We start from the raw sequence: 27,186 nt of genomic DNA on the forward strand, positions 1-27,186 counted from the left end.
TTCAGATGTGTTCTTCTTGAGCATAGTTATGCTAGTTATTTATTTACAATTATTTAAAATCTTTACATGACTACCAGTTTGGTAGGTCTGAGGAAATAAGCACAGAATGGCCAGATCCAGAGCTGCTGTGTGTGTTAGCACATGATCACACTCCCAATCCTCCTCATCAAAGTAGCCGGTGTAATCCACATCTAGTAGCCGAGTGTTGTTCTTTGCTCGGGTTTTAAGGAAAAGGAAACGTTGAAATCGCTTAAAACAGATGTGATAGTTGATTTGAACGAGTAATGTTCCACAGCTGCATCCATCTTTGTAATGTACAAATCTGCTTCACCATGGATACACTGGCGTAATCGAGTAAAGCCCGCCCCAGCGCTTCTGATTGGTGCCGGGATTTCGATGGATCGGAAATGGGTTTGAATGGGCTCTATGCCAGACTACTTGCAGAGCAAATCTTAATGTGCCAGAAGTTGTCTGGGTTTTCCCAGGCTAGAAGTTTGCATCATTGATTAACTTTCATTTCTGTGGATCAGTTCAAACTGCCAATTTTAGTTAAGTGATTCAAAGCTGACTTTTTTATATATTAAATATGATAAATGATATTACTATACATTAAATATGTTTTCCAACTCTTTTCTAACTGTTTTTATTTGAATATATAAAAAATCATTATGAAATGCTAATTTGGTTTAACATTTATTATTATTATCAACAACAACAAAAAAGTGTGGGAACCGTGACAACGCTTTAGCAATCACATTGTAATGTTAATGTCATTTCATATAATATTTGTTTTGGGAATGTGAGCTAATGGTATAGCATCAGACTGTGAGAAAAAAAATCCAAACAGAAAAAGTACTGATTTTTCTGCCAGGACATTATCTGTTCATTTTACTGACACAATTTTGGATGTGTAATTCAAAATACAGGTAAAACACCTACGAAAAATCAATACTTCTTATTAACAAATCGTTCCTAATATTTACATACTTTTCTTAGAGTGCACCTGTGCCTTTCTGAGGGATTAATCCTTATCTGGCTTCTGTTTCTCTGTCCCCTTGTCTTTTTTTACACCTCTCATTATTGTTGGTCAATGGCTGCCCATATCTGTGTGTGAATAATAGATTGCCTCACTGCAATGTCTTCATCAACTATGAAACGTGGAATGATTTGTCGTTAATCCTCTATTCAGCTTCAGACAGAAGGAACAATCGAGGCCATATTTCTCTAGACAATTGCATGATCGGGGGATAAGAAAACAACTCATGAAATTAGTTTATATTCCTATAAGTGTTCCATTAGTTTCAGTCTAATGTTCCCTTTGGAATTCATATGCATACAAATGATGTCTTTATGAGTTTGATTTGAACAGTTATTAGTAGTGATCACTCAAACCTCTTATCAGCTGGTTTGAACTGTATGGCTAAGAGACAAACATGATTCACATGAGGTGTATTTGGTTGTTGTTCAGATCAGTAGTTCACTGATTCTTGAGCACTGGGACAAAAAACATTTAGGTAACACTTTATTTTGATAGTCCACTTTAGACATTGTATTTCAGTCATTTGACATTTCAGTAGGTTAGTCTGTATTGGATCTAACATTCACGAAGTCATTACTGCTGTGCTGTTTGGGAATGTCTGAACTTGTTGAAGCTTTATTTCTTGTTAATTTAGCCACAGTATCAAATAAATAGCTAGGGTTGTGTGTGTGTGTTCTTGTAAGAGAGTCGAAAAGTAGGCAGATTTAGAAGTTTTCCATGCCTCTCTGTATACAGTAACACCATCCTTCCACATAATGAAAAATAATAGTTTTTTTTTTCCTTCTAGCTGCACTCTTTCTTTTCAGGCTGCTCTCTTGAGGGCACAAGTGTGTTTATTATACCACAACATTTACCTTAATCTTCTGTAAGTGCAAAGGAACAACCATGTCTAAAGTGCTGGAAGACAGAGAGTCAATAATCTTTGTTGTAATATCGAATTCTTCTAAAGGAATCTGGTATGCTGAATTTTTTTTTTTTTAACTAATCAGGCAGAATATTCATAAAGCAATATGTAGTGGTAGAAGTGATAGTTTTACCATATTTGTAACAAGGAGTTGGTTTTACAACTTTGGCTAAATGGAGTAAACACGAGACTAGATAATGATCTGAGATGTCAATATGTAACTGTAATGGGGTTCATAGATGGAAGGAAGGAGGCGGGAACCGGCAACCGTTCAACAACTTTTATTAAATAAATAAACAAAACGAAAGTAATGTGGGCAGCCCCTCACGGATAACTGCCCACACACACACAACAAAACATAAACAAAACTCAACATAGTCCAGGCCTGGTCCTCTCTTGTCCTTGACCGATGTCGCTCGTCCTTATATGCCTCCGAGTTCCCTCATGAGAGGACTTGAGACGGTGTGGCTCGCAGGTGACGCTCTTTCGCAATCACGTCCCTGGTCTTGCTCACTTCTCCCATGTCTCTCGTTAGTTCACCTCGCAGGCCAGGGGGTACACCCGAGACGGTGACTACTCCCCCCCCCGAGGGACCCAATCTCCGCGTCTTACACATCTGGGGTATGGGCAGATGAGACGAGAAGCTGGAGACAAAGACCGAGCGACAGGACGAGAGAGTGGAGAGAGAGAAAATAAAAAAAATATATATATATTTTTCCGGTTCCCGGACACACTGCCGCTCGGTCCTCACCAGCTGAGAGGGTCTTCCTTGCGGTGCCATGCGATGGTGCTGGAAGGCCTGATCCTCCTCCGCCCCCTGGTAGCCGGCGGTGGCTCCTCCGCTTGAGTGAGCCAGAAGCAAGCTCTGCGTTCCCTGCTCCTCCCATTAAGGCGGACTGCAGCAGGCTCCAGCCCACGGCGAATGCCGGCAACTTCTCCGCTCCCCACAGGATGGCCGCCTGGGCATGGCAGCGAGCTCTCCGTCCCACCCATAGACCGTAAAAAAATATGGACGACACGACATCATCCGTTTCCGCTTGGTAGATTTGAAGCTTTTAGGCGGCCTGCACGGCGCAGACATCTTGGGACCAGCAGGAAGTACAGCTGCGATATCAAAAGCCCGCCCACACTCTTGCAGATGCAGAACAATTAATTATGTTGGTGTGAAATAAACAGTTATGGAAATGTACAAATTAAAGCTAAAGCTCCAATCTGCTCCCAAAAATTTCGAAAAAAGTCCGTTAGTGCCTCAGTGACAATTTCACTCAGAGAAGCCGTCAGTCTCAGCTGTCAATCATGACGTCACATCCCCTGTTTTTATAGCATCAAATAACTAACTCAAACTAAACTTATTTTAAAACGAACACTTGAAATGAAATCATCGTGATGATAACTGCCTTCAGTGACATAAACTAACTTTGGGGAAAAAATATTTGAAGTGTAATTTTATTATTTAGTTCGCCTCGCGTCCATTAGAAAACACAGAGGGGCGGCTATACTGGGACTGGTCACCGGGGGGCGATCGAGGCGCGAAAGCTTCAGTAAATGAGAGGGAGACTGCAGGCTTGGTCCCACCGGTCTTCACTCGCTCCAGCACCACCGCCTCGGGCAGCCACTCGCGGTCTTTCCTCATCCGTGCTCAGCACCAATGTAACGGAGTTCATAGATGAAGAAGGAGGCGGAAGCCGGTGAATGTTCAACAACTTTAATTAAATAAATAAACAAACCAAAAGTAACGCGGGGGGAACAATAAAGTGCACGCACTCAGACGAGAGAGGTATGTATCAACTTGTTTTAGTAAATGGAATAACAGATAAATATGAAAAAGTGGTGAATTATCCATTTAAGCGTTTTAGAATGTCCCTAGCCACAGACATTTTTTTATATCATTGTTCTTTGTTTTAAGAATTTGCTGGGCAATCTGAATCTGTGGTTTGTCTCATTTGCAAACAAATTGTTACTTTAAAAATCTAATGTGAATACAGATTACAAAGCATTCACCAAAATCATGTGTTTTTGAATTGATTTACCATCTAATCAAGAAAGCAACATAATGACATGCTAATTAAAAAGCCACCTGAAAAAAAAAGACAAATTACCCCCCCCCTCCCCGAACTTTACAAGGAAACTGACAAACAACCAAACCAACCTAACCTAACCTGTTTTGATGAACATGATTCCCATTTTTTTATATTCATGATTTCATAGTGTTTGTACACCCTTATTATTTTAATTTCAAAGTTGTAATTTAATTTTTAATTCAACTTGAATAACAGATTTGTTACATGACGGCATTAATTAATATTTTTTAAGGGTCAAGATTAAGTTATCTGCATCTCCTGTGCCACATCAAGCCACTTCCTAGTTTTGTCACGATACCAAAATTATGACTTCAATATGATACCAGACTAAAATACCTTGATACCGATACTAAATCGATACCACGGTAAAAAACAAAAAACAAAAAAACAGTTAATATGAATAATATAACAACAGAACTTAAATTATTCATTGTTTTATTTTTTGTAAATGAAAAATTCACTTGGCCAGCATGTTCCTGCACTGGTTTTTGACCATTCCCTCCTCTTATTGCTATAATAACTATGACTGTGTGAACATCCTTACAGTGATCACATTATCAATCATGTTATCGTTCACCAACCTTTCACTTCTCAACAGGTTGGGATGACCAAATTAGCACATCCTGCGCCACGCTTTTTCTTCTCATGTGCGCATAATTCTGTTGGTTTCTTTGTCATGCGCTGGACGTATATATTTAACTCTTCTACTTTCAATGTTTAGTGAACGGTGGAAGCTGAGCTCTGCGCTCACGTCCTGACACCTGCTGTCACGCATTGACGCAAATTAAGAAATTCAGCTCATATTAGCGCTGTCCTCCTTAAAGTACCGGTACTAATAAAAGTCCATATCGCACCATTTGTAATAGCAGGGTATCGCAATACTTTTCTAGTACCGGTATATCGTGCAACACTACCACTCCCATAATACCCATCATCACTCAAATTAATGCACGGCTATTATACAGAATATGACAGCAAGTACAGGATGAACGTCGAAGAACCAAACAATCCAAGATCATGCAAATTGTCAACAATCAAATCCAGCTAACGATATAAGAAGAACTGACCCCAGGTCCTCTCTCATTCTTGACTGTCGTCGCTCCTCCTATGCATCCGAGCTCCTCCGTGAGATATGAAACTGGTGTAATGCACAAGTGGCACTCATTTGCAATCCTGCCACAGGCCTCGTGCCATTTTCTCACGGCTCTCCCCTGACTTGCTGGTCACACAATATTAGATCTAAAGTATGATTACATCACTAAGTGGGTCCTGACATGTGTTGTCTAACTTCAATTGAGTTTAGACTGTCTATAGATGCAAATTCCAATGCTGTCATGGAACAGTGAGAGAGGACTCAGGGACAGAATGAGATTAAACAGTTTATTTGAGACACACAGCAGACAGGACAAGAGATTGTGGGAGAGGAGTCGAACACAGTCCAACAGAAGGCAGGGAACAAAGCACCAAGACTGAACCACACAACAGGGAACGCAGACAGGAACAACTTATGGCAAAATCCAACAACGGGCAAGGAAAGCATATAAAGTACAAGGTGTCACAGGTAGCACAAATACAACAAAGTGGCAAAACATAAGGAAAAGAGAACCCAATAAGGGAGCAAAGAACATGAGGAACATAAAGGTGAGCACACTCAGAACAATGAAGACTTTATGAGGGCTTTAACAAGGAGGCGTGGTAACAGGAAACAAGGAGGCTGGAAGAGAGGAGCACATGGCCAACACAAACAGAGACAGAGCCATGTGGAACAACAAAACAAACAAGGAAACATTAAACCAAGATAAGACAGACAGAACAGACAGACAAGAACAAACAAATGCATCTTTTTCATTATCTACATGGATATTAAAATCACCAACAATTAAGACTTTATCTGCAGCCTCTATGTACTAATAAAAAATCAGCAGAATAAAGTCTGTATGGTGCCCTGTAGCACTGTCACTTCTAAATAATTAAATTTAATAATTAAAACAAGTCCTCAGAGTAATACTGAAAATATTACTATAAATTGCAGCAACACATCCCCCTTTGTTCTTCAGAGGAGGCTCATGTTTATAACGGTAATCTCAGGGAGTAGACTCATTTAACATAAAGTAATCGTATGGTTTTAGCCAGGTTTCTGTTAAAAACAGCAGTTTATTATCTGATCATATAATTTACAAAAAGTGCTTTTGTAGAAAGGGATCGGATATTTAGCAAGCCAAGCTTTATCGCTTGTTTTTTATTTGTTGAACACACATTAAAGAAATACCCTTAAATTGAATCAGGATTTTTTTTTTTTTTTTACCAGATTGGGGGACAGGTACAGTCTCTATATTAAGACATCTAGTTAAATGAATCTCTGTGCTGAGATTGATCGGACTTCTGTGACATGAGGCGGCTAGCAGGCGGTCGGTTTAACCAGTCTGCCTGCTTCCTGACATTTCAACAGGTCAGGTCTGCTCCAAAAACATGTTCAATTGTGTATGAAATCTATGTTATTACCCGGACACCACTTAGACATCCAGCCATTGAGTGATGACAGTCTGCTATGTATCTTGTCAAGCCGGTAGTAGTGGAATCGACCTTTAAATTGTTTACAGAGTATAGTGATAATGTAATATCATATTTTGAAGTAAAAAGGAAAAAAATGACATTCTAATACTTTAGAGATCATATCTGATTAATTTTATTGCAGAAATGGGGTGTTTCCCCAACTAATGGTGGTTAAAATCACAGGACATGTTTAGTCTCATATCTCAAGAATCAGTGAGTTGTTTAGTGGGAGGTCAGTTTCATATACAAAACGCCATTGTTTGTAGCGCTGGTGCCCACATGGATGACGAATCAGAAACTGTGCTGATTGTTAATGTAATTTAGTCCAGGCAGAACCACAGATCTTGAGGTCTTATCATCCGCCCATGGGACATTAGTACCCAGCAGAAATGTGTGAGAGGTAGTAATGCAGTGTATCTGAGCAGTCACCTGTCCGCTCCATGTCCTCCTCGGACTCCAGTATTCATGCACTCTTGCACAGATGGTCAATTTCTTGCTATCATTTTTATGCCATTTCTAATCAAAAGAGAAAAGCAATCCAATATTTCCACAAGCAGACAGGCTTGTGCAATAATTGAATAATCAAATTTACCTGTTGCATGATTAAAAAATAGATTTGTGAAAGAAAACTTGGAATGCACTAGCAAGGCCATATGTGACAAGCACTGTCAAATGAACTGTGGTGTTGTCAATGAAAATGACTCATCACATCGCCAAGATGCACTCCATATAAAGGTATTCATCCATTAATGTGGCGAGGTATTGATTTCATTCACAAACACAGCTATGGGGGATTCTCTCTGATTATTTCAGAAGTTGATACTTTTATGAATAATCTCACATGCTGTGGTGCTGAATAGACGTGTCTGGGCTCTCAAAGAAAAATTAGAGATTTGTGACTCAGTTTTCAGTTCTGCTGCAGCAACCCAATATTTCAGTTTGGTTTTGCTCATGGATTTTCAAAAATGTCTATCTCTTTTTGATTTTATAATTACAGAACGAAGACCTTCAGGAAGAACATTGAGTTTGAAATTGCCTGGTTTAAATGCCTTTTACATGCTTTAATAAGTATCCAGCTAACAGTGAACATTTAACACTTGGTTTTGTTATATATTATATTGTTATACACTATTTTTGCCTTTGTTTCTTTAGTTACCCTTGTTTTTCTACAAATGTTGGGGGTGTATATATTAATGATCCCCAGCGGTTGCATCACTGGTAGCGTTCACCTGAAAATCGCCTGTTTTTCTGTGGTGTTTTTCACAAACAAGATTTACATATGAAGGAGGAAATAATGGTTTTTGAGACTAACTGTATGAAATGTATGGGATAATGTACACCCAGCCGGTCGTTATCGCAGAATAAACCCTGACAGAGTGATCAGGAGGGGTCTTGCATCACTCTGAAGGGGATTATTCTGCAATAACAACCGTCTGGGTGTACATTATCCCGCTTATTACACACTGTCAGAAAAAAAGGTACAGTGCTGTCACTGGGGCGGTACCCTAAGGTACAAAACTGAAAAGGTACTACTATGTACCTTTAAGGTACTAATACGAACTCCTAAAGTACTGATTTGTACCATTTAGGGGTGAGTAAGGTACAAAGATGTACCTTTTCACTTTTGTACCTTAGGGTACCGTCCCAGTGACAGCACTGTACCTTTTTTTCTGAGAGTGCATGGCTACTAGTCTCAACTAAATTAGACACAAAATATTGTCTTGAGATTAAATATTTTATTAGCTCTTACACAAAGCTTCTGCGAAGAAAAACAGTTCCAAACTGCTTTAAGCTTTTATTTAAGCCTTTAAAAGCTTCCTGTTTTAAGCTTTAGGGTTAGTTCACCCAAAAATGAAACCAAGCCTATGATTTACTCAAGTCATTATAGGTGTATATGACATTCTTCTTTCAGACAAATAAAATCGGAGTTATATTTAAAAAGTCCAGGCTAACGTTAATCCCAGCAGTAGTTGTAACGTTAGCTGTTTTTGAAGTCCATAAAAAATGCAGCTGTCCGTCAAATAACGTGCTCCACACGACTCCGATGGGTTAATAGAGTCTTCTGATTCGAAATTGATGCGTTTGTGTAAGAAAAATATCCATATTTAAAACTTTATAAAGGAAACCCGCCTTGAAGTCTTCCATTATTGCCATGGCTGTTTAAGTATTTAACAGCCACAAGATGGCGCCAGCGTTAAGCATAGAAGTAGTACCGGTCAAGATAACTCGTAGTACCCGGATGAGCGGTTGTTATCTGGAAATAACATACCGCTGAAATGCGCGATTGACCAATCAGAATCAAGTATTTCACCGAGCCGTGTAATAAGTGTAGTAAGCCGTGTTCATCACACAAAAATATAAGTTTTGAAAAGATTTATAAAAAGCTTTAGTTGTCAATGACCCAAGCACAAAAACATAATTTAAATGTTGTTCATGGAACTTTTTTCACCTGAAACATTTCAGTTAGATGTTCATTTAACGATTGTTCCCTTTATCGAGGGAACTCAACACTGCGTCGTCGAGTGACGACACTCTGGGAACGCCCCCAGCGTGACGGCTCTGAAGTATGAATGAAATCAGTCACCAATCCGATTGGTGCAACGTCCTACGTAGTAGGCGACGGCGTAAGCGGAAGCTATAAGAAGGCGCCGCCCCAAACGAAAGACAGTCTTTGCTCTTCAGCGAGGCGCTCTGTGTGATATTGTATGTCTGTCACCGCATTAAAACAAGCGGGCTGATTAGGAGGTGTGTGCACCCGTGCCCGCGCTTCATTTCGGGCTCGGACACACACCGGCTGTGTGTGCAGTGTCTCGGGGCGCAGCACGCTCGGGCAGCGCTTGAGGGTGCCGCCTGCAGCGGGAAGCTGCCGCTCCGGGTGCTGCGCTCACGGCTGGCCGTGTCTAAGGAGAGCGGCCGGGCTCGCAAGCCCCAGGGATCCGGTCCCGCGTCTGTTGAGGCAGCGCGGCGGCGTAGATCATGGGGCTCACAACTGGGTCTCGCGACGGGAGGCGGGCATGCGGAGGCATCTTCCCAATCCTCGTCCGATGATTCAGACGCTCTTCCGCCTCGTGAGGAAGCCCGCGCTGCGGCTTCTTCCTCCGAGGCGGAGAACCCGATGCTCGAGCCGTCTGATTCTGAGGAATCGGACGCGCACAGCATTGAGGCCGTCGAAGCGTTAAGCCAGTAAATACGCTACTTCATTCATAAAATAAAGGCGCGCCGGCAGCTCTCGAGGGGGTTGTCTGTAGCTGGCCAATGTTCTCATTTCTCGTGTGGAAACCCACGCTGTGGCTTTTTCCCCCGGGATGGAGAATTAGATGCTTGAGCGGTCCGATTCCGAGGAATTAGACGTGCTCAGTATCGAGGTAGCGAAGTAGAATGAGAGCTTGTGCTTCATAATGCAAGGCTTAATCGCGCGTTGCCGAGGCAGCGCGTAGATTACGGTCTGTAATATTAGTGAACACACGCCATCGGTGCACATGTGAGACTGTTTGGCGCGAGTGCAGTCAGCTCCTGAGGGTGCTGGCTGTGTTTGTTGAGTATCTCGCAGCGTACAGCCGTGCGTTTCGAGTGTTTCAGCCTCGCGCCTGTGGTCTTTCATCTCGAGGGATGAAAGCCAAATATGTTGTAACGAGTCGAATCTCGCGTTGCTGAGGCAGCGTGTAGATGGCGATTCGTTAAATACATGTTTAAACAGTATCGTCTGGGAATTATGGCTGTATTAATTCTGAGGAATTATAATTAAACATTATCTGACTTTGAGGAGTTGGGTATGTTTATTCAGCCTATTATTCAGACCATGTTCACCTGAGGGATGATTAGGGGCATTTAATTCTGAGGAATTAAATGGGATTTATCTAACTTTGAGGAGTTAGATTATCAGCCTATCATCCAATTGTGTTCACTGGGCTTTTTATAGCCCCTCTCCTGGGGAGCGATCGAGGTCGCCTCCCCTGTGGAGCTTTCTGGAAGTCGATGCTTGCGGTCCGCCGTCTACACGCTCTGACCACATTGACTTCCAGCGAACGCATGCTGCTCTAGCCGCCTCTAGAAAGACTGCAGCTGGGCAGCGAACGTGTTCGCGCACCGAAAATCCTCCCCGACTAAGCCCTGCAGGGTGGCCCTTCAGGGGGTCGGGCAGGAGGCGCGGTGGGTACCAGAGACCAGCCTTGAGAGGCTGGTTCCCCTAGTCGAATATCGCGGCGCATAGTTATGCTCCCGAATATATCTACTTGGGCCCTGTGTACCGTGGGCAGAGGGTACAGACCGCAGTTCAGTGTTCCAACACCGAATTCTTCAGTGTGGTCTGGACTGGGGTGTACCCAGCCCAGTGGCCTGCGGGCCAGCCCCCTCTCCCGGGGAGCGATCGAGGTCGCCTCCCCTGTGGAGTTTTCTGGAAGTCGATGCTGCGATCCGCCGTCTACGACGCTCGGGCCACATCGATTTCCAGCGGACGCATGCTGCTCCAGCTGCCTCTAGAAAGACTTGCAGCGGGGCAGCGACTGCGTTCGCACACCGAAAATCCTTCCCGACTAAGCTCTGCCGGGTGGCCGCTTCAGGGGGTCGGGCAGGGGGTTCGGTGGGTACCAGAGACTAACCCCGAGAGGTTGGTTCCCCTAGTGGAATATCTCGGCGCATGGCTATGCCTCCCGAATATTTCTGCTGGGGCCCTGTGTACAGTGGGAAGGGGGTACAGATTACAGTTCAGAGCTCCACCACCGAAGTTCAGCGGTGTGGTCTGGACCGTGGTCCCCCCGGCCCAGAGGCAGGTTATGGAACAAGAAGTGCAGTCTCTGCTGGTCAAGGAGGCGATAGAGAAGGTCCCTCCGCCAGACAGGGAGTCGGGCTTTTACAGCCGCTATTTCATTGTTCCCATAAAGGGTGGGGGCTTACGTCCAATATTAGATCTGAGGTACTTGAATCGGTCTCTGAGGAGATTCAGGTTTAAGATGCTCACAATTCAAATGACCGTGAGCTGATCCAGTTCGAGGACTGGTTCGTCACGATAGATCTAAAGGACGCATACTTCATGTCTCCATCCTTCCTGCCCACAGGAAGTTCCTGAGGTTCGCTTTCGGGGGCGAAGCGTACCAATATCGGGTGCTTCCTTTCGGCCTAGCTCTTTCCCCTCGCGCGAGATGGCGATTCGGCATCGAGATGTCGTTTTAGCCCATCCCAGGTGCTTGGGGCTGAGACTGAACACAGCCAAGAGCGTGTTAACACCCGCCCAGAGGACCATGTTCCTCGGTGTAGTATGGGGCTCAACCTCGATGCGAGCGAGCATGTCTCCCGCACGGGTGGGTTCCATACTGGCGGAGGTCTCAGGAATGAAGCTAGGCCACAGCCGCACTGTGAAGCAGTTTCAGAGACTGCTGGGACTCAGGGTAGCAGCGTCCAATGTGGTTCCGTTCGGCCTGCTATACATGAGGCCCCTCCAGTGGTGGCTAGGGACCAAGGGGTTCTCCTCGAGGGGAAAACTTTTCCGTATGATCAGGGTAACGCGCAGATGCCTTCGTTCCCTCGTCATATGGAGAAATCCGAGGTTCCTGTCCCAAGGGCCAGTGTTAGGAGCGTTATGTTGCAGGAAGATCCTTTCAACAGACGCCTCCCTCACGGGCTGGGGCGCGGTCATGGAAGGCCGGTTTACGAGAGGTCTGTGGGGGCCCCAGCATTCCTCCTGGCACATAAATTGCCTGGAGATGTTGGTGGTTTAGAAAGCTCTGAGGAGCTTTCAACCCGGACCTCCACGGCTACCATGTCCTGATACGATCCGACAACATGTCGGTAGTGTCGTGTCTAAATCACCAGGGGGGTCTGAGGTCGCGCCCACCATGCGGGTTGGCGCATCAGATCCTCCTGTGGTCCCAGGGGAAACTGTCGTCTCTCAGAGCGATGTACGTCCCAGGGGACCAGAACCAGGGAGCAGATGTCCTGTCGAGGCAGGGGCTGAGGCCCGGGGAGTGGCGGCTCCACCCGGAGGTGGTGGAGGCCATATGCGAGAGGTTCAGCCCGGTGGAAGTGGATCTGTTTGCATCTCTAGAAACGACCCACTGCCCGCTGTGGTTCGCCCTCAGGCTCCGGCCCCGCTGGGGCTGGATGCCATGACACAGACGTGGCCGAGGCGGCGTCTGTACGCATTTCCCCCGATCGTTCTGCTCCCGGGAGTTCTAGAGCGAGTCCGCCGGGAGGGCATCAGCCTCCTATTAGTGGCACCCCGGTGGCCGTTCCGAGTTTGGTTCTCCGACATTGTGGCGGCCCCCCCATGGCAGGTCCCTCTGAGGAGGGATCTGCTGTCTCAGGCAGGGGGAATGATATTCCACCCCAGGCCAGAGCTGTGGGATCTCTGGGTCTGGCCCTTGAGGGGGCACAGTACCCAGGGAATGGCCTGCCACAATAGGTCGTAGAGACCATTCTCAGCTCTAGGGCTCCCTCTACGAGGAGACTGTATAGCCTTAAGTGGTATGTCTTCACTAGCTGGTGTAGAGAACGGGGGGGGGTGAACCCAGTTAACTGTGCAGTTGCCTCAGTGCTGGAGTTCCTCCAGCACCGTTCCTCCGCCGGTTTGACCCCATCCACCTGAAGGTGTATGTGGTTGCCATAGGGGCTTTCCACTCGCCTTTAGAAGGGGGCCCGCTGGGCAGACACCACTTGGTAGTACGGTTCCTCTGTGGGGCTAGGAGGTTGAGGCCTGCGGCTTATCCCAGAGTCCCAGCTAAAGGGGACCTGGTAGTGGCTCTCGAAGGGCTGGTTGAGGCCCCCTTCGAACCATTAGAGTCGGCTGAGGCGAGAAATCTGACCCTCAAGGTAGCTTTTCTCCTCGCTATCACTTCTCTGAGGAGAGTGGGGGACCTTCAGGCCTTGGCGGTAACGCCAACTTGCTTGGAGTTTGCCCTTGGCGGGGTGAAAGCTATCTTGTACCCCAGACCGGGCTACGTTCCCAGGGTCCCATCTACGGGGATGGGGTCGGTGTTTCTTCAGGCATTTCATCCTCCGCCTCACGCGACGGCAGAGGAAGCTAGGCTGCACCTGCTCTGCCCTGTCAGGGCATTGAGATTTTATTTGGACAGGTCAGCTCATTGGAGGAAGTTGGACCAGCTTTTGGTGTGCTTGGCCCCCCTAAGAAAGGGTTGCCTGCGGCGAGACAGACTATTAGTAACTGGATCGTGCAGGCTATAGCCACGGCTTATCGGGTGCGCAATCTGCCTTCACCCATAGCCGTGAGGGCTCACTCTACGAGGGGCTTTGCCTCCTCGGTGGCCCTCCTTTCGGGAGCCTCACTTATTGAGATTTGTGAGGCGGCAGGATGGGCTAATCCACACACCTTTATAAGATTTTATAAGCTGGACCTCCCGGCTACGCTGGGTGCTAGAGTGCTTGCGTCCTGAGTGTGCCTGGTTTCCAGCTTCACACCAGGACGTGCGTGTCTCGGTGTGGCATAGTGGGTATTGACGTTCCCAGAGTGTCGTCACTCGACGACGCAGTGTTGAGTTCCCTCGATAAAGGGAACGTCTCGGGTTACTATTGTAACCCTTGTTCCCTGAGAGGGAACGAGACACTGCGTCTCGTCGCCACACCTACACGTAGAGCGCTCGCTTCATCGCAAAGGCTGTCTTTCGTTTGGGGCGGCGCCTTCTTATAGCTTCCGCTTACGCCGTCGCCTACTACGTAGGACGTTGCACCAATCGGATTGGTGACTGATTTCATTCATACTTCAGAGCCGTCACGCTGGGGGCGTTCCCAGAGTGTCGTCACTCGACGACGCAGTGTCTCGTTCCCTCTCAGGGAACAAGGGTTACAATAGTAACCCGAGACGTTTTAGTGGTACTTGTTTCAGAATGTGTTCCAGAGAACATTTAAAAGTAAAGTTCCTATAATGGTTGCAAAAGGATAAAAATTTAATGTTTCCATAACCAAGAACAACTGTTTTAATAAACTGGATGTTTTCAATTTCAGAGAACATTCAGAAATAATATTTTCATAACTTAATGGGAATGATAAAAAAAGGTTCTTGCATATTGTTAGCTGGGTATTAACAAAACGCAAGTAAGAGGTGTATATTTACAGTTTTATACTCTTTGGTGGAAATAACCTACAAATTGCTTTGAGCATAGTCTTGGTTATCTTTGGATATTCAGATGAATATGAGTGATGAGTGAGTGATAATCTAAAAAAAGACCATTGCAGTAAAATTGCAGGACATGTTTTGTCTAATATCTCAAGAATCACTGAGTTAAATGCTGGTGTGGCAGTGCAAGGTTCTCCGTGTCCGGTTCTGTTGGGCGAACCTTCTTGTATAAAGTTATAAATATGAATTTTATCTGCTGAGAATATCTGATTTTATAAATTAAACAATTTCATCCTTTCATCCACAGGTCTAAAGAACTAATTAAAGAGGCCATTCTTGACAATGACTTCATGAAGAACCTGGAGCTATCTCAGATTCAGGAGATTGTGGACTGCATGTACCCCGTGGAGTATGATAAAGAAAGTTGTATCATCAAAGAAGGCGATGTGGGCTCCCTGGTCTATGTCATGGAAGGTAGGTCATGTCCAAGTATCTTTGTTTTATCCTATGTTTACTTTACTATGTTTTACTACGGTACCAGATGATTTACAGACAGGGCAGTAAGTCACAAGAGGCTGTTTAACTTTCTAAGTATTCAATACTTAATACAATAGTGCATTGTTTTGTTTTGTAAACAAACAAAATGCATTTTAACATGTATTTACATTTACAATTATTAAGCATCATTATATAGGGTGAATTAATGTGAAAAGAAACCACTTTTTGCAAAGACTGTCAAAATGTGGCCCAGTTTACCTCATTTCACCCGATGACATGAGACAGCCAGTAACACTTTACAATAAGGTCTCATTAGTTTCACGTTATTTTACAGTCCGTGCACTTGCATCTACCTACTTAAGAACTGGGTAGCATATGGGTTAAGGTTGGTTTTAGGGGGTAGGTTCGGGGTTAGCACCTAGCTATTACCCAGTTGTTGGAATTACTATACATAGTATGTCGGGGAACAGGCCTGTAAATTAAACTAACTTGAACTAACAACTAGCAATAATTTTTTTAAGAATGTATTAATCTTTGTTAATGTTGTTGTTAATGAAAGTACTGCACAGTTGTTTATTTTTTTATGCAAATTCACAGTTTTAACTAATGTTAACAGATTGATTGATGTATTTCAAAATACATTAGTACATCCATGGCCAAAAGTATTGGCAGTGACATAAATTTTGTGTTTCGCAAAGTCTTCTGCTTTAGCCTTCATAGATTAGTATTAATATAATTAATGTCACTGCCTATACTTTTAGCCACAGCTAAATGTTGAAATTTACATTATTTAAAGGTTAATGAATGCTATAGAAGTATTTGTCATTTTTAGTTCATGTGAAGTAATGTAGTAAACAAATGTTAACAAATGAGACCTTATTGTGAAGTGTTACTGTCAGTCTTTGACTACTGATGAAAGGGACGCTGTGAATTTGTTCCTCGTATCTTTTTCTTTTTTGGTGGGGAATATTTCACCACATGGAATTCTGGAGGAAAAGACATAATTCAAAAATTTCTAGACGATTAAGCAGTTTATAGATACAGTTGGGGGTTTAGTTTTTGCCGTGTGGATTAATTATCACTTGTAAATTAGATTTCATTATTTTATAGTTTGTAATAGCTCTCACGGGCCCTCTCCATTGTTGAATTAATGACTGTTATAAAAGGAAATACATGTAGTAGCTCATAATTCTTTTTTTTTTCTGTAGCCACAGTAGAGGAAACAAGTTCATAATCAAATGATATGTGAACAAAACCATATGTTTAGCTCTCTGAAATAGAACTGATGCTGTTTAAAAGTTGGTTTAGAACTGAACCTGAAGAGTAATAAACATAGCCTGATTTAATGCACTTCCAATTTAGCTTTTCATCTCGAGGCGGGTGGTTTAAATGGCGAGTTTTATGGTCACCTTGGATCTTTTAACAGACATAACAGAGATATTTGTGCGACCTGTAGCAGGTTCTGCTGCAGCGCTGTTGTATGTGTTCTCTCTAATGCTGTTTGTGACACACACACACAAAAAAAAACTATCGTTGTTTTGTTGACCTTAACCGATCGGTCGTCCTCATGGTTTGTTTCAGATGCCAAAGGGTTTTTCTGAATGCAAGGCCACCCTCTGTGATCCTGCAGTCTCTGGAAGCATTTAAAAGTTCACGTATGGCTTGTCTGAAAAATTGTCTGACATTGATTGTGAAGTGCACCTTGTAAAAAATACTTTTTGGTGCCAAATTGGTCTCTGAGTTGCACTTTGAAAATATTAACCATTATTCAGATGGTTTCTAGCCTTAAAGATGTCTCTTTAACTGATTTCATAGTGTCTGCTCAGCCACTGATTGCATGGACATAAAACAAATCAAACTAATTATAGCAGTGTTGCCAACTAGGTGGGAACACATCATTTCTCACACTCAAGAGTCATTGGATGTTTAGCAAGAAAGATTGCTTCCAAAAAATGTCAGTCAAGATTCAAATTCATCATTAAAGGGATAATTCACCCAAAAAAGAACATTCTGTCATTAATTACTCAACCTCATGTTGTTCCCTTGTCAATAGGCAAGCTTTCTGCACCTCCATCGACGGTATCCAACTAACACTTTGATGCTTTAAAAAGTTAATAAAGAGATCGTAAAATGAATTCATATAAATTGAGTGGTTTAGTCCACATTTTCTTAAGAGCTTTAAATGATGAATAACAGATTAAATTTAGGCTTTTATTCACATACAAACATTCATGAAGTCATTGTTGCAGTAAACAGAAGCTCAAGCATGTTCTCTTGATGATCAGGAACCAGTGAGATTCAGTCTCATGCGTTACACAGCATTTTAAGCTTCTGCAAGAACCAATGAGGTTCATTCTTGTGTTGTGCACAACATGTCCTCCAACCAATCCTATATAGGTTGTTTGTCACTTCCTTGAAATTTGACCCATAGAAGCGTTTACTAAACTTGCGACCCTATCGACACTATTTTAATTAATGAAATACGATGCAGGAGATTTTTCTAAAGTTGTGCTCCTACTGACAGCAGGACACTTTCATTTTAAAGCATTGTTTTTATCAGTGTAATATTTCAGGTTTTGCCTAGCTCAGTTGGTAAAGCATTGCATTATACAACAACAACATGTGATCATGCAATCGTGAGTTCGAATCCCAGGGAACACGTGCACATAGTGTGTATGCACTATAAATCACTGGGTAGGTTTAATGATGGGGTGGGTGTAGTTTTAAATTAAAAGAAATATTTTTGCTAAATGGAAATATGACAAATGGTTTAAAAAGTTCACACATTGCATTAAAATGAACATGCATTTTGATTGGTTACAACAGTCATACTTCATTTCATGATGTCAGATGTAACACGACACTGTCATTATTTTTGTGCCCTGCATGTCTTTAAAATGTAAATATAGGTCGTAATAAGGTGCTTGAAAAATGATCTATAGAGTCATTTTCCATAGAGAGGACAGTTTGGTTATGCAGCACATTTGAGCTTCTGCAAGAACCAATAAGGTTCATTCTCATGTTACACAGCACATTTGAGCTTCAGCAAGAACCAATAAGGTTCATTCTCATGTTACACAGCACATTTGAGCTTCTGCAAGAACCAATAAGGTTCATTCTCATGTTACACAGCACATTTGAGCTTCAGCAAGAACCAATAAGGTTCATTCTCATGTTACACAGCACATTTGAGCTTCAGCAAGAGCCAATGAGGTTCATTCTCATGTTACACAGCACATTTGAGCTTCAGCAAGAGCCAATGAGGTTCATTCTCATGTTACACAGCACATTTGAGCTTCAGCAAGAGCCAATGAGGTTCATTCTCATGTTACACAGCACATTTGAGCTTCAGCAAGAGCCAATGAGGTTCATTCTCATGTTACACAGCACATTTGAGCTTCAGCAAGAGGTTTGTTTTAGCATGTCAAGCTGGTTTAGGTGAGTTTATATTTGTGTTCACTGACCAGTGTTTAATTGTGAATAAAGGCCTAAATTAAATTTGTTCATCACTCAGTGATCAAGTCTCTTCAGAAAATTTTGTCTAAACCGCTCAATTCTTATGGATTCATTTTATGATCTCTTTATGAGGTTTGTTGAAGCGTATAATAAGCGTAGCTGTCAATGGAGAGACAGAGATATCTCAGATTTCATCAAAAATATCTTCATTTTGAAGAACAAAATCTTATGGGTTTGGAACGACATGAGGGTGAGTAAATTATGGCAGAATTTTCCTTTTTGAGTGAACTATCCCTTTATGCACTGTAGGATTTAGGTATTTACAAAAAAATAGAGTGGAAATATCGTGTTATGAATAGGTATTCAAGTGAGGCAGATGTACCATTATGTTAAGTAGAGCCACTTACTGGGGTGTTTTTTTTCACAGCGCTGCACCCATGTGCAAAAAAGTCCAACCACTTTTCCCTCTCCAAACTAACCCCTGCTAGTCACCACAGGAGGCATGCTCTTTACCTCCAAACCCTTCATTCTGCTCCCAGTAATGTACACTCTGCAGGCGGCTCACCTCCTCCTGGTGTATTGTTGTCCCTGTAGAATATGTCTCACTAGTCGCCTCTGGTGACAGAGATGCTAATTTACTCTAATTTATTACTTTGTCCTTGGCTTGTATCTGCCCTCTCATTTGATTCCAACCCACTAAGAATGGTTGGGGTCAACCTCACTAATAAATTTGAGTTTTTGGCATTAAACAAGTCACCTTTATTTTTATAGCACTTTATGCAATGCAGTTAAAAACAGCTTCGGAGTAATGAACAGGAAAATAACAGAATAAATGATGCAAACTTCATCAAATATGAGACAAATTATATCTTGAATTGTCATTCTTGAATAGCTAAAGTCAGTTCAGTGTTGATTCAGTTCTGTTCAATTTCCATTTAGAGCTTATCAATTATGAAATAAGTTAAATTCATCTATATGCATTTCAACAGAAGGCAATAGTGCCGTTCAGTTCAGTTCAATAACGGTGTTGATGCTGCAAAATTCATTAATTATGTAACAAATTTGATTCAGCTATAACACGTCTTTGCAGAAGACAATAGTGTCATCATCCAGCTCAATTCAATTCAAGTTTTGATCTTATCCGAGTGTCAGCGCAGTCAAATCGACAATATTACTGAATTTAAAGTGTCTTTGAACATGTGTTTTGTTGCCCTGATATTTGTTCTGCTGTACCCAAACTGAAAGTTTAGTAAAAAAAATTGTCATTTTAAATGTTTTAAAATCAAAATGCCTTGATATCCCACGGTCCTGTGTGTTCCATTCTGTCACAGTTAAGCTAAAAAATAAAGATGGTGCCTGAGAGTTGCAGCTGGATGTCAGTTTGTGTGGAAATGTATGTTTTTGACAAATATTTCCATTTCTGATGTCATTTCTAATGAGAAATTACTACTGTAGTAATTAAATATGTGTGTGTATTATTACCAAAGCTCTCTCTATTTTGCTGCAGTTTAGATACATTTAAGTGTGTTTAAAATGATGTTATGACGTGTGTGTTCGCTCGGCGCTGCTGTGACATGTTCACACTGCTAAGAGAAAAGCGCTTCTGCAGAATAATACTGAGGGTAATGCAGATATGACACGATTGACAGGCGACTCCCTCAAACGCTATGCTGACACGTCCCGGTTCATTGGTTAAAACAGCAATTTTCTCACAATTTACAAATAGTTATATTGTAATTAGGATATTGTAAGTACTCAACTGAACAAAATATATAACATTGGCCTGGTGGTTTTTGGATATTTTACTGCAAAGATACTACATAGTGCACCTTTAAATAAGGTTTAGGGTTTCTGGATATTTGATTGTATAATTGATTTTGCTTTACTTACAGCTGTTATATTATACTTCATAAGATTAGAAAGCAACATAAGTTAGCCTAAGAAAAATTCATTTCATTAATAAAACATAAAATGCACTTGAAAAGATTATTTCGGTCAATGACATCTGCGATTGTTTCTTTGCACTACTACTTGTGCAGTTGTAGTAGTACCCTTCTCATTTCTAAACATTGCTTCGCTTGTTTGAGCATCTCGACCAGCCCGGCAACAGTGGCTTAACCAATGACGTGAGTTTGAGCAGGACTCTGTTCAATGGCAGGTGTGGAGAGTGTTTGTGAAACCTGTTGAAAAACTCAGAAAGTCAGAAAGAAATGCAATTCACCTTACATGGCCCATACAGTAAGCTTCAATAGCTCAACACAATTACTACCAAATGACTAGAAAATATAATGGATATTCATTTTACGCCAACTGAATATGCTAAATTAACTTTAAACCGATGGCTTTGGTTCACAGCTGCTTAATTTGAAACAATTACGTATTTGAAGCAACAGGTCACTGGATTTTCTGGGAAGCAAGTTAAAGAATCCAAGGTTAGGAATATATTAATCTGACAGCTGTTAATGAAAAACCCTTTTTGTGTTAGTGTCACATGTCAGATACATCTAAATAGAATCAGAAATTTAGCTATATTGTCCAAGTAACCTCTGACAGATTGAATTGATTGATTGTAAAAATCGATTGTTGGCCAGTGATGTTTAATTATGTTGAAATATGATGAAAATATATAAACTGATTTTAAAGCCATTTTATGTCAAATAAATTGGTATTATCAAAGTAATCAGCTAATTTTCGATATGTTTCAGGAAGTTATCAATTATGTGATATGATATATATATATATATATATATATATATATATATATATATATATATATATATATATATATATATATATATATATATATATATATATATATATATAGAGTATATAAAGTATGTGCTTGAAGTCTGTTATCTCTTTGTGCTGAAGTGTTCTGTTTCTGCGATGAAGCAATAAAAGCTGTTTTTGTGTCTGGACATTTGTTTTTATAGTTCTGTGGTGCTTCATTTAAGGCATCAGCTGAAAGATATGGTGTGAGGGCTCTCTGACTGCCCCCCTTTTAGATGTTGACTCATAAAGGTCCTGGAGGAAGGGCAGATTGCAGCTGATGAATTTCACTCTGCTTGGATCCAGTGCAGATCTATATCAGATGGTTATGGATGAGTTGATGATAGGTTCAGTGATGCCTCTTGGGACAGAGGCATCATTGGCAGATTTAAGTTCTTGAAGTTACTAACTCAGGACTTACTTCCTCTTTAGTAGGGATGTGCATATTGACTAGTTGGATTGCCTAACTAGTATTATTTTACTACAAGACTGGGATGACACATTTCCAGTTGTTAACGGTCCCATGGCATGAAATGTTAATTTTAGGTTTTTAAACATTATGAGTTCCCCTAGCCTGAATATTGTCCCCAAGTGGCTAGAAATTTTGATCAGTGTAAACCAAGTTCAGGCTGTCTTTCTCTGCATTTAAGAAATTGAGAGCCCAGTGATCAAGTCTCTTCAGAAAATTTTGTCTAAACCGCTCAATTCTTATGGATTCATTTTATGATCTCTTTATGAGGTTTGTTGAAGCATTTAATAAGCGTAGCTGTCAATGGAGAGACAGAGATATCTCAGATTTCATCAAAAATATCTTCATTTTGAAGAACAAAATCTTATGGGTTTGGATGTTAATTTTAGGTTTTTAAACATTATGAGTTCCCCTAGCCTGAATATTGTCCCCAAGTGGCTAGAAATTTTGATCAGTGTAAACCAAGTTCAGGCTGTCTTTCTCTGCATTTAAGAAATTGAGAACTCAGTGATCAAGTCTCTTCAGAAAATTTTGTCTAAACCGCTCAATTCATATGGATTCATAAGAATATATATAGTATATATATAGTATATATATATATATATATATATATATATAATATATATATATATATATATATATATATATATATATATATATATATATATATATATATATATATATATATATATATATATATATATATATATATATATATATATATCAGTAGTGCACACTTGTCCAAACTAACTGCCATTTGAATGACGCTGTTAAGCTCTTACTGTATTCATGTCGGTGTCGTGTTTGTTGTTAGCTGTGGTGAAAGCATTTTGTGAGAGAAATAATGTTGCAAAGTTCACTCGTGTTAATTCAGAGCTCTCAGATACAAACAAAATAAACTTGTGCTCTCAACAACTCGGTACAATAACAGTTCCTAAGGAATCTTTTCCTAGTTCTCTGTCTCTGGACTGGCAGTGCTGCAGCTGCTGCTTGTGCCTCACTAAACCACGCCCCCTCTGCCACATAATCTCATTTAAAATGTAAAGATGTCAGCCAATCACAACAGTGTTTTTTTTTTACTGACGTCTCACAATAGACACGCCCCTTGAAACAGAGCATTCAAGCCAGAGGGCTAATATCAGTATAGAAAAAATGCATTTTATTTCTAAATTATGACATTTTTTGATGTAAAAACATACTAACAATAGAAGTACCTTCGTTTTGGCGCGTTTGCGGGACTCATGTTTCGTGCTGTAGGTGATTTTTAAAAAGTGATGTGAGTGGAAGGGAGGTGGCGGCGCTGGAACAGTGTGTGTGTGTGTGTGTGAGAGCTGGAGGCAGAGCAGCAGAGAGATGCGACAGAGTTGCGAAATTGCAGGCGCGGCTCTTATTTCAAATAGCGCAGCATATTTTAAACTAAACGGTTTACCGGTTTCAACCGGCTAATGAGGCTTGTGGTCGGTCAAGAAAATGGTTAGTTTTTTGCCATCCCTAGTCAGCACCCAAGTCCCACACCCGAAAATTCCTGAACTTTGAAAAAGTACTACCACTGACTTTCTGAAGGGGAACTTTTTATCCAGAACTTCATTTAGACCCTGGCCCCTGCAATTAAATTCGCTAGTTCCTGGGGAAAGTTCCTGTGGTGGAAACGCAGCTTATGACAACTTCGAGAACTTCGATATCTGCCCAGCCAAAAAAGTCACTATTTGGATTTAAACAGACAAATGCTTGGATCTATGTATATGATTGGACCATTATTGCAGTGATTATGATGTTTCTAGCGTGTTATATGTTTGGCAACAGTTTCTTAACCCTAATTAATTGCGTGTGTAGCTTTTTATTTGTGATAGTTGATTAAACGCCTACTTTGGTCGAAGAACATCATGGTCATATTCCAGGATGACTGTCAAAATCAGGCTCAAATTGTGAAAGAACGTTTGGGAGTGAGAATGAAGGATCATTTTCACATATGTTTTGGTACCTCTGAGTCCAGACCTTAAATTAATTGAAAGTCTTTGGGATGTGCTGGAGGAGACTTTAGAGTGATTGACTATACAAGATATTGATCAAATTGATGCATCTCTTGATTGAAATAGCATCACAACCTTAATTTGGCATATGTATACATATTTAAGCCACAATATGTAATTTTTTTTGCCGCTAGAGGTTGCTTGTTCAAAACAAAGGCATGGCTTGATGACATCTTGATTTTGATGCTTCTGCTTCTTCCCATTCATGCATATATGTGGTAATGCAGTGCTGTTTTATCATATTAAACAATTGAGGGTAACGCAGATATGACGCGATTGACAGGCGACTCCCTCAAACGCTATGCTGAAACGTCCCGGTTCATTGGTTAAAATGGCAATTTTCTCACAATTTACAAATAGTATAAATATATAACACTGGCCTAGTGGTTTTTGAATATTTTACTGCAAAAATACTACATAGTGCACCTTTAATAATTATTTTAAAAATATTTGCGTTTGATCTACTTCTAATAGTGGCTTTAACACAGACCTCAGATTAGTGGTGGAAATTTTGATTCTTTTAAGAGAGTCGTTCATTTTCAGTTCGTTCACCGAAATAATTTGTTCAGATTCGTTCAGTAACATTTAAAAAAAAATATATATTACCGGTAATTATGACCGCAGGTGACGAAAAAGAGTTTTATGTGTAATGTCTTAAGTCAACGAACGTATTTACTTACAAAAAAACTGATTTGGCTTTATTAAAATGTGCATAATCTACTCATTAAATAAAATAAGTCTAAATAAGTGGTTTAGATGACCAAAGCATGTTTTCTTGCATGATTAACATTTAATTGTTTGGTCAGACATTTAGACATTCATATATCTGGGATTATGGTAAACATGGGGTTATAAACATGAGGTTTGTCTATAACTGTGCTTTGCATCCGCTTTCTGCTGATTGCTGAACGAGACTGACACGCATGCTAAATGACCGAGGTAACTGTTAGCCTAACAGTTCGTTCACGAACGAGATCTCTCTCGTTCAGACTCAAAACAGCGATTCGGTCAGTGAAGTTCGTTCAGTAGCACAGAATGCTATTAACTGATGTGACACACAAGATCTTTTTAACCATAGCTACTGTCACATTTTTGTTTTGTTTTAAAGATTTTAGAGAAGTGCATGACATGACTCAAACGTAATGAAGAAACCGGTTCAAAACATAAAATACAAACATGCACTTGACTTTACTCTGTAGTAATCATTTAACCATCAACCTGCATTATTACACTGTTTTCATTACAGTGGTAAAGTGTACATTTCTTTCTTTGCTGCCAAACATGTCACCTTCACAAACGAATGACATGTACCAATTCGTTCACGACAGAGTCAGACTCAAAGCCTCTCGGTCAGTAAAGGGTGTATTCGTTCACTGAATTCAACAAATCACATGCTCCGTCACATCTCATACTCGAAAGCTATTGGCTTGAGGTTTTGTCATTCTTTGACAGAATGAAACAGTCGACAGAGCTGCGCATGCGCTCGCTGCTAATAGCGCCACGCTGCGGTAGAGGGAGGAATTTCAGTGAACGAGAAAAATGAGTCAATAGACTACGTGAACGAGAACGATTCGTTCAAAAAGAACGATTCGTTCACGAACGTAACATCACTACCTCAGATTGTTCCAAATATTCTCAGACAGTCAGAGTGTTTAGCAGTTGGCAAATCGATTACAATTTAAATAAACTGACAACAAAATCACTGCAATGTTTTTCAGAAGAAGACAGTGTTTATGTATCAGGCTTCTCTCTGGGCCATCATCTGTGGTTTCATGCGTCACACACTAAAGCTTTATTAGAATTCACTGATGTTCTGCCAAGTCGAGCCAATGATGACTAGTGCTGGATTATAAAACATGTTTCAGAATGACCATCAGTGACGTAAAATAGTCACAACGTTTTTGCGCAAGATCTCTTACGTAGGATAAGGAGTTGGCAAGAGACTCACTACATTTCCAGCACACAAGTAAGTGTGATCTAAACAGGAAAAGCCCCCCTTGACAGAAGCGATGATGAAACTGAGCTATACTTAGCCGTGTGAGATGTGAACACTGAGAGCATGACTTGCCACATTTACTTTTGGAAAGACGCAGATGCAGCGGATCTCTGCTCTAGAAAACAGCAAGAAACAGTTTCTCCATTTTTCGGGCCAAACTGCCACAAACTGTCCCTGTATGATGATAGTTGCATAGCAACACCATGAATGCTCACCCGGGGTAGTTTATTTACATCCGCATTAATATACTGTGCCCCACAAACCCAGCATGGGGCATTACATAAGATTGTCTGATGTTTCAACTATGTGGAGCACTATGTGGATATGTGTGAACTATGGTGAGAAAACATGTTAGCTGTCTGGGAATCACTGTTTAATTGACAGGTCACTGTAAAAAAAAAGCATAAAGAGGCTCATTCATTTTTTTTCTCTGATTGGTTTGTACATACATTCTCATGCAAATTGTTGCATGATGTGGTAGTTCACCCCCAAATGGAAATTCTGTCATTATTTATTCACACTCATCTTGTTCCAAAATACTCCTGTTCTTTTCTCCATGGAATGGTAAATAAGTTTTTTTTGTGTGTGTGTGTGTGTGTGTGTGTGTGTGTGTGTGTGTGTGTGTGTGTGTGTGTGTGTGTGTGTGTGTGTGTGTGTGTGTGTGTGTGTGTGTGTGTGTGTGTGTGTGTGTGTGTGTGTGTGTGTGTGTGTGTGTGTGTGTGTGTGTTGTTATTATTAAATTATGATAACTGACTTAAATTTCCATCTGTTCCTCACACCAAAAAAAAAAAAAAAAAACCCTACACAAATAGAACCCAAAACCCAACAAGTTAAAGGGGTACTTTACCACGGGTAGACTGGGCCTTAAATAAATCTAGGCTGTCTTTACAGTATAAAGACAAAACTTTTTTTAAATTGGAGCTACATGACTGAGAAAAAAGCTTGTTGTCTTCCCTTTTGCCACATAGATAAGAACTTCAACAACCATAATGCACTGGGCGTGTTGCCATCAAGGCCACTCCCACCAGTCTGCTATGGAAACTCAGAGTAGAGGATGGATACCCGACCGGAGCCCGACGGTACCCGACGGGTCGGGCAGGTTCGGACAGATATTTAGAAATGACGTTCGGGTTCGGGGTCAGGCTCGGTCACGTCAGCTAGATAAGGCATTAACCTTTTAAATTTAAAACGGCTTATTATGTAAGTAGCCAATGGGCCTTTTTAACTTGATGAAATGGTTTGTTTTTGTGATTTAAAATAAATGTAAAATATTACCCTAACATCCGTCTTCCTGTGTGCCTTAATGCCTTTCGGGCTCGGGTCGGG

At 41.3% G+C, this 27,186-nt stretch overlaps 1 protein-coding gene across 2 annotated transcripts in view; it reads left to right on the forward strand.

The window, feature by feature from the left end:
* The window catches only part of prkg1b (protein kinase cGMP-dependent 1b), a 242,337-nt gene that overhangs the window by 21,843 nt on the left and 193,308 nt on the right, over positions 1-27,186 (forward strand). For both annotated transcript variants that reach the window (XM_067430423.1, XM_067430422.1), the window contains one exon: positions 14,950-15,116. In XM_067430423.1, the coding sequence (XP_067286524.1) occupies positions 14,950-15,116 (167 nt within the window). The remainder of the gene's footprint in view (positions 1-14,949; positions 15,117-27,186) is intronic.

The sequence above is a fragment of the Pseudorasbora parva genome, chromosome 21 (assembly GCF_024679245.1).
Source record: "Pseudorasbora parva isolate DD20220531a chromosome 21, ASM2467924v1, whole genome shotgun sequence".
Classification (NCBI taxonomy): domain Eukaryota; kingdom Metazoa; phylum Chordata; class Actinopteri; order Cypriniformes; family Gobionidae; genus Pseudorasbora; species Pseudorasbora parva.